At 42.8% G+C, this 12711-nt stretch overlaps 1 protein-coding gene across 1 annotated transcript in view; it reads right to left on the reverse strand.

Annotated features, from left to right (window-relative positions):
- Positions 1 to 12711, reverse strand: part of LOC108110688 (cGMP-dependent protein kinase, isozyme 2 forms cD4/T1/T3A/T3B) — a 30092-nt gene that overhangs the window by 8564 nt on the left and 8817 nt on the right. Inside the window, 3 exon segments of the mRNA XM_017219817.2 lie at positions 4243 to 4409; positions 8965 to 9008; positions 9010 to 10496. Of these exon segments, the coding sequence (XP_017075306.2) occupies positions 4243 to 4409; positions 8965 to 9008; positions 9010 to 10434 (1636 nt within the window). The 5' untranslated portion in view covers positions 10435 to 10496.

The following is a 12711-nucleotide window of genomic DNA, read 5'->3' on the forward strand; positions in this document are numbered from 1 at the left end:
GATTCCGAAGTGATCTATAAGGTTCTCTGCACTGATTGCGTTCGGAATCCGAGCTCAAGTTACTGATTAAATTGGAAGATCGCCGGGGAATGCCCCACAGATTCTCGAGCTGGTACTTTCTTGCAAGTCTCATTTAATGGGAAATCTACAAACTTCCATAACAAAATATTATGGAAAGATCTTAATGGCCTTGTGCCATCAACTTTCGATTAATCAATATTGAATAGCTTCTGGCATCGCCTTAATTGGTTAATTAAGCTCTTCTCTACAAAAATATCAGAAAGAAAAGCGAAAAAGTATAGAAAATCTTTGAATAACAAAAGACTGTACATATTTAAATTGGAAAATTGTTTGCTGTTTGTTGAATATTTTTATATCAGCCTGTTAAACATTAAAAGCGAATTGGTTCCACATGTTTTGGCTCAGAAAATTGCATCCGTCGGACCATAATTTTCCATAATGCCAAGTAGCTGGTGTTCCACATGCTTGAGATCGATCGCAAATACTATAATTTTGACCAATTCAGCCCTAAATTTCCCAATGATCTTGTGATCCACTTCCCGCCAGCAATTATTTTCCACTTTTCATCTATTACTCAATTCCATTCGAGCGCCCAAGCGAAGCCAGTTCATTTGGCATGTCAAAAGGCGAATGCAAAACCCGTTGGGTTACTTAAAAGTGAGAGTGCCCCTCGGTTCCGAGCCCCCAAAGTCCCCGGAATCTCCGAGCTCCGACCGGTCGCTGAGTCTGAGTCTGATTCCCCACTCAACCAACTAAGTATCCACCGAGTTAAGTTGGGAAAACGACAAAAGAAGTCAAATGACAGGTGGAGACCCGGTTCCAGCAGGGCATGACATTAGCACAGATGCTTCTGCCTCCCCAGCGCGAAGATCGTTATCTTTTTGTCAGCCTTTCGGCTGGAATTTCACACGATTTCTAAGTTTTGGGGTTTTTGTTTCATGTTCCTAGCAATTTTCAATTCAATTTTCCACATTCTACCGCAGTTCAGTTGAATTTCTTACATTTTCGGCGGCTATCAGATTCTCTCCGCGATTTATGTTCTCACATTCTTGCACGATCGAATCGGAGTAGTGACATTTGGCATTATACAGTTTGGCCAGAAATAAAACCTTTATAATATCTGTATTTCTACACCATTATTGCCGTTTTTTTCGGCTTTATTTCGGACCAATGACCGAGGCAAAATACAAATACAAATCAACGGAGCAGCAACAGCAACAGCAATGAAATAACAACATCAGCTGCAAAGGAAACCACAAACCGGAATTCTTCAAGTGATCTTTCGTTCAATTCGAGAAAAAGAGCCAGATCCAAGTCAGTCCCCGTACTTTTGTCTCTGTTCCTCTTACTGCTGATGCTTACTGTAGACTGTGGGCGTTTAGTGTTTTTCCTTAATACAACTATTTAAACAATTCACTTTCACTTTTAATTCACTCCATTCCAAGAATTTACGAGTTACGAGCAGTTCAAAGCGACTATCGCGGATCGTTTGCTGATGTCTTTCATCATAATTACAGACCCGACAAAAACCCGAGCATGGGAAAACTGTGTGGTTTTGTTTACTTGTTATTTAGAACAGCAACTAGAGCTATTTATGTAAGCATTGTTGGGAATAGCGCGAAGGCACATGCGAGATGCATTGTAATTGTCCGGTATGTGGGTTTTATTATTATTTCTCCGCCGATTGCCATATGCAAAAAGGGAATTAAACCGTTGAACACACACGATCTACAGATCGGAAATCACGACACCCGAATCGAAGAAGTCGCGAAACACGAAGTTGGCAGTTTTTCGAACAGTTCTCCGTTTTTCTTGTAGGTAAAATCAAATCCAGGTGCAATTTTCGCAACCGAGCGCGCATGCGCCTCACACGTTTACTCGCTACGCCGCCTGCCGGACGAATGACGAATTTCCCCAAAGATCGCGGAGTATTACTCATTCCAAATGAGCGATCAATGAGAGAGAGAGAGCAGAAAGAGAGCTGCATTTTTTGAAGATAGTGGGAGAGTTTGAGCCGCAGCCCAGCTGGCCACGCTTTGTTTTGTTTGTGGGCGAGAGCGACAGAAATTGGAGGATGTATGTGTGTATGCATACAGCAAAGGAGAGAGAGACCAAGCTAGGCACACATTGGCACACAGGTAAAGAGCTGAACAAAAACAAGTGCTGTGCACAGTGAACAATTTTGCAGAGTAATTACTATTACAAACATGAATGTAAGGCTTAAGAACTGTTTAGGAACATTATCTTTACAAGAAGAAAAAAATCTACACTTTAAACGCTTATTCGTTAGAAATCTGATCTGATCTAATTCTCAACTTATTTATCTCAGTGTAGCTACAGAGTGGCAAAACAGCGAACTTGTTTGGTCATAAGTGACATGCCAATTCGCTACACAAAATCCAAGAACTACAAACGTTATCATGTGGAAGACGTAACAATTCAAAAATGGAACAATGAATTTGCAGAAATATTTATAGATCCTCGAGTCCAGTGACCTCACAGATAGTTGATGAAAACCAAACCAGCACGCATAACCTAATCAAAGCAGAATTGGAATAAAATAAATACTTTGATTTGGTTATCAACTCTAAGTTTTAAAATAGATCAGACATCATGGCCCGAGATAGGAAAGTATAATCAGTGGACTTACTATCTCAAAAATATTTACTCTATATTCGTGGCTTTTCCTGTTATTTCGAGTGCACTTTCAGGGCATTGCGCTGATCAGCAAGGCCGAGACCTTGCATATCTCCTGAACATCTGCTCTTGTGATTTTCGATCATGAGCCATTTCTCTCCTCGAAATATCATATGTGTGAGACTTATGATATATGGACAGATGCCGTGACATCTGTTCGTCGGTTTCGAGTAGCGGACATTGGTGCTTCAGGTTAAGGAAGCGAAAATTGCATACGATGATGTTGCAACTTTGAGGAAGCATCCTCTCCTTCAATTCATCTTGCCACTTGCGAATGCATAATTCGACTGTTGATTATAATCATTATTATTATTACTTTTGTGCGAAAAAACATCACCCGTCTGGCTGCTATTAAAATGCTAATGCTAGTACGTAAATTAAGACGACGACTAAATTAACACGAAAGGCACTCTCAGAACTCAAGCGAAACCGAGCCCAGCTCGAGCAAATATTTAAAGCAACAATTAGCCACGAAGCCCAAGTCAGAAGGCCCGGAGCACACCCAGAAATAAAATGGGTGCAAGCCAAAACCCAGAAAAAACGTGCAACGTACAAAAAAACTATTCAACAAAATGCTAAGCAAATGCGAAAACCGAAAGGAAAACCCGCTTCTTGGCCATTGTTCGTCGCAGTCGACAGTCAGCCGCTGACATTTCGCTGCAAGGCGAGACTCTGAACTTCTCTTCTTCTGGCGGCGTGGGTGTGACTCAGCCCCCTCCCTATATCCCCCTAAAGTCTTCTAGACCGAGTTCCAATCCCAGTCCACAGACGAAGTATTCCACATCTGGCCGAAATGCACACGTGCAGCTGGCCAAACTGAAGGAGTAGCTGCTTATCTGCGGCAACTAGTTGCATGATCTTGGGGGGCAAGGTGATCGGAGATAGGTAAGTTGCGGGATACATACAAATTAAGTAAATTAAGGGAAATTGTGTGGGCGAATCTCTGGGAAGAGTTATGTATCAATAAGTTGCTTAATAATATATGTAATTAAAGTAATTAACACAGAGATAAGTAATGAAACACTTGGTTCTAAGAACAGAACTTAGTTCTATCTATACAATCTATAAAAACGAACACTTAACATATAAGCTAACTTGTCGAGATCGACAATATATTAGGTTGTCAAAAAAGTCTTGCGGTATAATGCGATTTAACTAAATATGCGCCGTTTTGTTTGATGACGCCAACTCGCTTCCCTACCGCAAGACTTTTTTGACAATGATAATTTACATGCATTTTACACCGTTTTGGTTACAACTTAAACACAATTTCGTTGCATACTTTTCGGCTGAAAACACGATATGAAATTTATCTTAAAAGCATCTGTGAAATTCCTCGAAAAAGACAAAGACCCTGTACTTGTAAATTCTTAAATATTTTCTAATAAAAAACTTAATTACTTTCTCACAGAATACACATTTTTAAGAATTACCATCAACAATTTAGTACTTAAACTTAACAAGTCTACGTCTTGAATCTTGAATGAATCCCTTAGATCAAAGTATCTCATAATCATGACTCACCTTCCATAACATAAACAATGCTGCCGACATCGCCCTCCTTAATGATCAGATTCTTGGCTGGATACTTGACCGGGTACATGCAGTCGACGATCTCGCGGATCTGCGTCAGATCCAGGTTCTTCATGAAGTCATTATCCAAAATGGCAGCCTTGATAAGTTCACGGGAGCTGCAAGGCGATATACAAACGCAATTAGTTGTGGATATTAAAATTGGCAAGGCAAAGGCAAGAGTCCAATTAATTTTCCGACTGACACATATAAATCGTTTTATCTGGTTGGCCAGTTTGGCTTACAAGCCATGCAACAAGTTGTGCCACCAAAATTTTGCGACCAATATCGATGGATGTTGGCATGCGCGCAATCGAGCGATATGAAATTAATACAAATTTGAAAATTGTATGCTTGGGCGATGGGAGTGGGGGAGATCGTTGGTCTTGGGGGAGTGGGGTAGATCCATAGACCAGGCCATGCCATGCTATGCCATGTCGGCAATGCCTGTAAATGTCAAATGACTTTATCTGTCAGCGAACTTGACAACTGGCCCGGGCCGGAGAAACAGTAATGGGAATAGAAGCAGTGGATCGGCGGATAAAATTGGAAGCCAGCTCTGAGCTCTGGTGATTAATTAAAGCCAGCCAGAGGACTGACAGTGTGGCCAGCATTTTGTATGATTGAAAAAAGACTAGAAAATTCTGCCAATCATTTTAATATCCATTTAAAAGTTCGATAAAATCAATTAAGTAATAAATAAGATAAAAATAATGAACACCAAAGACTCAAATGTGTAATTTTTATAGTAAAAAAACCATTTAAGGAACTCAAAAAATGGTTTTCATATTAAACCCAAGAAAATGGTCCCATCGATCTGTGGCCAATGATCAAGTTAATGACGAAGGCGGTGCACAGGCTGTCGTCGATGGTTGGGTTGGGGGCCAATTTGTAAGCCTCGTTTTTGGCAGCAATCTGAGTTGGGAGAAACCGCGACTACCTGATTGCCCCAAAACGTGGTGATGAGTTGACTTGGCCCGATGGAGTGAGGAAATTTGGCCAAAAAACGAAAACGAAAAAGACAACTACACCCAGACTCCGACACCTGTGGCGCCCGTTTGGCGAGTATTCATGTATCTTAGCGGTATTTTCGGGTACACTACATAACACTCACAATTAAAATTTAATAAAAAATATTAAAATGAACAAAAATCGATACCCTGGTCACGACGGACCCAGCGGGTCTAGGAAGCGACAATCTGTAATAACATGGATAGTTTTCTGCCATGTGAAGTATTAGATTTCGGCGCCCCAAAACCGAAACGAGTTTCCCTAATGGAGTTGAAACTAAAGAAGAAGGAGGTGCCTACACTTAGAGAAATATCCCATTGATATATCTTAATGGTGTTATAAAGATAATCCGCTCTTACTCCTTACTTTAGACACCAAATCTTTTTTTTTTGTAACTTCCTAACTCATTTTTCCAGTGTAGACGAGTGGCCCGAGGTGGTGGGTCGCTCTGTGGTGTTTGCCCCGTGGGGTTTTGCCAGCGGAGCACTTTTTATACGCCTAAATTAACATTTTCCTTGGCTGCAACACCACGCACATGCGTACCACAATGGCGATGTGGCAAGTTGTGCCCGTGCTGACACCGCATGTGCGAGCCAAAACAATTAATAGCTTCAATTAGACCTACGGGCCGGATCGCTTGAGCGTTCCAGTTGTCGGAAGCTATAACCATTCATATGGCTATATCTGTGCGTAAATTGAATTTGAAATACGAAATGTGTGCCAAGGCATGTACTGCGATTGCCAGCGGCTGCTGCACCTTAGGCCCAGTCAATCCCCAGCCCCCAGAGAGATCTCTTACAGATCCCCGCCATCGTCGATCAATTGCGGGTGCGTTCAGCCTGAGAGCCGCAGGCCAAATTGAAAGTGCAAATACTTAGCGGCTAAGAGCAGTTGACAATAAAAACGGAGTGGAGTCTCGGCCAGGGAATTGAAAATGGAAATTGCGAGTGGAAGGCAGCGCCAATAGAAGCGACAAACCAACTGTTTTGGGTGGGGCTTGATTTTGGTACAATCTATCTATATACCATGTATATCTATGTACCTATAACATGTGTCTTTGTGTGAGGTGGCAATCAAGGCATGTACGTCGAAGGGGAGGAGACTGATCTTTACTTTGGCGAAGTTAAGAGAAAAATTGCAACCAATTTGAAGTTGTCAAACAAATTAGATAATGGCTAGGAGGTAGCTACTGTTAAAAGTGGGAAGTTGGGAAAATTAACAAGAAGTCTCTTTCTAAACCTATAGAATTGGGTAATTTCATGTAATTGTGGGAAATGTTTATGAAGTTACAAAACCTAAAATGAATGTTTAAATTGAGTTTAAATGATTTGCAACCCTACTATAGATTTATTGTTTTCTGAGTTTGGGATATATATATCCATTGATTTATATCCACTAAGATTTATTGCTTTTTATCTGCTAAGTTGTAAATCAAAATGGTGAATCATAAATTGAATTTTAGGTTCAGGTAATATAAGCTAATAATTTGCAAGAAATATCTACCAAAGTATCCCTCTAATTATGCATTCACTGACCCACAAACTGTTTCGTATTTGTCATCCTGACCATGGACACATGTATGTGCAGCATGTAGCAAGTTCTGAAAGACCCCCTGCCAGGGCACGCCACTGCCTGCCTGACACCACCCCCCTAGAAACTTCGCACAATTTTCGTGGCATTATTTATTAGATGGCCCCGTTGAAAGCCAACAAGCGACAGTTGCGTGGTGTAAATGGCCACAAAAGCACCAAGACCAAGCTCAGTCTCAATCCCGATCTTACAGATCTAGCATATATATATTGGCACACACATATACAGCCTAGGTGGAGGCCCACGGCGCTTTTGATTTATGCCATGCAAGTGTCAAAAAATGTCCTGTTGCACACACAAGCGTCGCCGTCGGCACAGATTTTGGTCAGAGATAAAATGGACCTCAATTGGCGGCTCCAAGATCCAGACTATAGCTCCCCCTCTCGCCACCCAAGCTTGGATATAGTCGCCGACCATTAAAATGTTTGAATTGCAATTGAATTTCGCGAGTTTGCCGGCGATATTTTGTGATTGTGTCAACAGCTTGGGGTCATAAAAATGGCCGATTTAAACAAATTTGCGGCATTACTTAGCGTCCGATTCAGATTAAACCGCACCAGCTGCATGTGAATGAATATTAATGGTAATCATATTTATGAGACAAGGAGGTCGAAGAGACTAAATCAATAGAGGAGGTTTCTTAACTAATGATTTGGTAATGATTTGGTAATTACCAGAACTTCTGCTAAGATGACCTTCAAATCTGGATTAAGAAACAAAAACTAACTAAAAGAACAAAAGAGTTGCTATTCTTAGAGGTACCTCCAAGTGTTTTGTCTAAATTTAACCCAAAGTTTTCCACTTTCTATAAAGAACATTAAAAATAGGAAACGGGCAAATGTTTGTTTACGCAAAAATCTAAAAAAAACAATAGAGGATCAGGGAAATATATTTGAAATGGAATTCCGTGGCATAAAATATGGATCTCCCTAATACCACACCAAACATTATAAAACTAAATTATAACCCACAAAAAACTAATAAAAATTAGCATTTTCCACCAGAGATCCTCAGTTTTCCGACAGCGCGTGTCTCCATTTAAATGATCTGCGCGATGGCACATGCCCCGCCGGATTATCGAAAAGTATTCAGGAAACATCCGCACATACCCGGTGAATAAATATTTATGTTTTCTTATGTTTTTCAGCAGACAAAGTGGGGAAAGCTGGCCAAGAGCAACGACTTCCAGTGGCCAGCCAAAGTGTGAAAAGTTAACCGAGCCGACAGCTCCGCCCACGCAATTTCACAGATTTTTAATTTTACACTCTTTTAATTATATAGGTATATAATCTATATTTTATATATTCCCGAGAGACTGCAACGAATTTTGCATGAACAAAAAATACTACAAAAAAGTGCCTAAAAAGTCCCCCGAAAATGATGTGATGCAATGTGGCGCGGGTTTGCTGCCAATTGGCAGCCTCTTTGTGGGCCGCAATTCATATTTGTGGCTCTTATTTATATTCTATCTTTTATATCCGAGTACTGACACTGCCCAAGGCCATCAGGCGGACAGAACTGCGGTGGGTGGTGCAACTAGGCCTGTCACCCCAACTCAATTTTAATAAACGCATTTTGTGGCAGCCGAAACAGGCAATCGCCGACAGTCGACAGGCGACAGGGCGCTGCTCCCAATATTTGATTAAGATCGCAGCAATGACGCCGATTCCGATCGTTATCGCCTGGGCTATATAGCTATATAGCCTCTGTACATCCGTATACCCCGGATCGCTATAATGCAGGGCTAATCGGGGCATGCGATTAGGTTGATCTGATTTAGCTCAGGCAAAGTGTGCAAGGAAGGCCACAGCGTTTTCGATTCTTCTATAAGTACAGTGAAGCCAAAAGAGAACTCCACAGCTATCAATCAAAATAAGAAGAATGATGAACACCACAGAAGAAGATAAGAATGTGAAGATAATCTTTTAAGAATGGAAAAATCTGACTATATAATTAGCAGTTAAATGTATAGTATCACCGCCCGCGCGTTATGTTCTTTGAGATACATTTTGGTAACCACAAAAGTATCTTTTAGATACATTTTTAGCTACCCCCAAAAGTATTTCAACTCACCGCTCATCCTTGTCGTATTTTGGAAAGGTGACGTGCTCGAGGAAAGAGTGAGGACTCGCTCTGAGGCTCGGCGGAGATACCCAGGGCCCTCTGCCTCTGGAAGTTCTGTCCCGATTTGCGGGTGGCACCTGTGGCAGTGCTGGGACCACTGGCCCCACTTCCTCCGCCGCCAGATCCCGATCCACCGCCCGTTCCCGCACATCCCGCCGCACTGCTGCGACTGAAGGGAAAGACGCTCTGGAATTTGTCCAAGTGCGACTTTAGCTCCGCGATCTCGTTGTCCTTAAACTGGAGGGCACGCTGCATCTCCTGGATCTTGAGCTCCTTGGCCTGAATGATCTGGATGAAGCGCTCCTCCTGCGGCGAGGCAGCCACATAGTTGCTGACTATGAAGTTTGGATCCACCAGACCCACCGGCGAGGGGGTGGCCGATCCACCCGAACCGCTGGGCGTGCATCCGGAGATCCTCAAGCCCTGCATCTGCTGCTGAAGGTTCAGCGAGTTGGGCGGCTGCAGTTGGGTGGGCGATTGGCAAGTGGCTCCGGGTATAGCCACCGGCTGACTTGATCCTGGACTGGGCTGGTGGTACAGAACCGGACTGCCCTGGCTAGTGTACAGACCCTGGGTCTGAGCCTGGAGCTGCTGCAACTGCTGATAGCGCTGCTGCAACTGCAGCTCCTGCTGGTGTAACAGGCTCCTGGGGTCCTGATTCAGCTGCTGGGCTCCCGAGGGCGGTGTTCCGTAGATCAGGGTGTGGGTCAGCACATCCGAGTGGGTAGGGGGTGCTGGTATCAGCCGCAGACCCGATGCCGTGTGCTCCAGACCTATGAGACCACCAGCCGCCGGCAAGGTCACAATGCCACCCACCAAATTGTTGTTATTATTATTGTTGTTGTTGTTGGGTCCGCTCGGGTGGGCGTTTGTGTTGTTATTATTGACGATGCTCACCAGACCCAAGTCAGTTGGGAACTGATAGTTGGCGTTCGGCTCCTGCTGCATGCTGGCCGCTTTTCGTACCGCCTCCGTAGATTTCGATTCGGCTCTCCTCTTCGTGCTCAGATTGCGATCTTCGGCACTGCTGTGCCGGCGATAGCGCTGCTGTATCTGTATCTGTACAGTGGTAGTAGGCAGAGGAGGAGGTGGAGGTATCTCTATGTGTAGCTGTGAATGTGGCTGTGCGGGTTCTATGTGCTCTGTGATGTCCGGTGGCTTGGCCTCGGTCCTCGTGTCTCTATCTCTGTCCCTCTCCCAGTCCCGATCGATTATCGCCGGCTGCAGCTTCTGGTACTCGGCGTAGAACAGATTAGTGGCTGGCTGCTGCGGCGGTGCTGTGGTGGCTGAGGATGAGGCAGTGGCTACGTCTGCATCCGCTGGTGGTGCATCTACAGTGGTGCAGTGGGGTGCATTCCTAGTGGAGTTTTGGGCTGGCCGCTTGGTTGCGAAGCACAGCCGATCAAAGCAGAACCGCATCCAGGCGGCTTTCCTGATCAACCGCCGCCACGGAGAACGTAATCACCCAGAAGTTAGGAGCCCTGGGAAAACACAAACCACAAGCTTGATAAGTGAAATGAATAATAAATATGGCAAAACAATATGTAACTAATTTTCCATTGGAAGTGATAGCATAGCAGTACTGTGAGCATGAATCACTGTGGGAGAGAGTGTCAATCTGGTTGTCAGGGAATCTAATCGCTGGCTAATCAGTCGGACTGAACTGATTTATGATCGATGGGCTAACTCGATTGCTGAATGGACTATTTATGCGGGGAAATTCGCGGCAATGGCAACAAAGCTTTTGCACTGAGAGAAATTACTATGTTAAAGCGATATTTATGAACAAATAACCAGTCTCTACATTCTCTGCCACCCATTCCCATGACTGGCGGCAATTATCACCATATCAAACCGAATTCGGTTATCATTTCCCTTGGATACACAACTTGCTGGACGACTTGGCAATGTCTTCGCCGCTCGCTGTCTCTTTTTTCGGGGGACGACACGCCTTAAGCCCTTCAAGATAAGACACTCGACAGTTTGTCGACGCTCTGTGAAAGAATTTCAAATATCAAAAAACCGAGCTGGCACATTTCTTCATATTAGCTTTTTCGTGTTGGCTGTGCCATTGTTCTCGGACACGTTTAGACAATACATCAAGTGGAATGAGCGGGGCTAAAAATAGACCTGGCCAAAGTTAAACATGGCCTGGCCAACTTATAAACTTAGAAACTTATAAACAAAGCACACGAGAACCCTGTAAACAAGTGTGGCGGGTTTCGGTTGCCACTCTGCGAGCGATATAAAGGTGATCGTGGTAAGATCAGCCGAAACTCACGAGTGGGATGATCACTTGGGTACAGAGCGGGGAAAGTGAAGATCAGCCACCCAAATTATATTGCGGTTAAGCATGCCTAAAGCTCAGAACAAGCTGTTTAACAAGATCAACTAGTAAAGTCAAAACGGAAACACCTTTTAAGAGTCTGTGTAAGAGTTGGGCGATAGCAGCACTAAACAGTTATTCTTTTGACTGTGCGTCTTGTTTTGACCAAGCTAGAGCTTAAAAGCCGCAAATAATATTGAAAATTTCTGTCAGAAATTGGATTTTTGACTTTTTAGGCATTTAATGGGCACTTGCACAAAAAAAGGGCGAGCAATAATATTAAATGTAAGTATAAAGTTTCAGATTTCGGTAGTTCGCTGCATAAAACAGTCATTGTTTTAGCCGTGCTGCTTCTTTTGACAAAGCTACAGCTAAGAAACTGGAATTTTGGGCGCAAAAAATCAGTTTTCTTGCAATAGCACAGCCGTTAATGGTTCAACTGTTGAATGTAATACCTCATACGGCTCGTAATTGGATTGCTATGATTCCCAATTGGTTTGCATTCAAACCTGGGAAACTTTAATTTTTTCCATTTTTCGAAAATTTTGATGATGGTACCCCTTATCAAAAATGCGAAATTCAGGCAAAAATTTGTTTTCTCAAAATCGAAAATCGAGTGATAGGGATGCTTAGTTTTGGTCGTTAGCATCACAAAACAGTCGTTCTTTTGGCTGTGAGTCTTGTTTTCATAAAATTATAGCTTGAAAACCTCAATAATATTGAAAATTTCTTTCAGAAATTGGTTTTTTGATTTCTTAGCCAGTAAATCAGCACTCGCACCGAAAAAGTCCGACCAATAATGTTAAAAGTAAGTATAGGGGTTTTAAGCTTCGGTAGTCCGATGCATAGAACAGTCATTATTCTAGCCGTACCACTTTATTTAACAAAGTAACAGCTAAGAAACTGGAAAAATCCGCGCTCTCTTCCTGCCAAAAAACGTATACTTGATTTTGGGCGCAAAAAATCAGTTTTCTTGCCATAGCACAGCCAATAATGGTCCAAATGCGGAATGTAATACCTCATACGGCTCGTAATTCCATTGCCTTGATTCCCAATTGGTTTACATTCATATCTGGGAAACTTTAATTTTTTCCATTTTTCGTAAATTTTGATGATGTACCCCTTACAAAAATGAAAAATCGAAAATCGAGTGATAGGGGTGGTAAGTGTTGGTCGTTAGCAGCACAAAACAGTCGTTCTTTTGGCTGTGCGTCTTGTTTTGACCGAGTTGAAGCTACTTATAGATAAGATCATGCAAAGCTAAGCTTGTCTAAATCTCTATTGAAGTTTATGGACCGTTTAAAGTGTCTTTTAAGGCTAGCATCTTCTCAATCTAACAAGCAATACATAAATTAAACATATTAAGGCAT

Source organism: Drosophila eugracilis, unplaced genomic scaffold (assembly GCF_018153835.1).
Source record: "Drosophila eugracilis isolate 14026-0451.02 unplaced genomic scaffold, ASM1815383v1 contig_2152, whole genome shotgun sequence".
NCBI lineage: Eukaryota > Metazoa > Arthropoda > Insecta > Diptera > Drosophilidae > Drosophila > Drosophila eugracilis.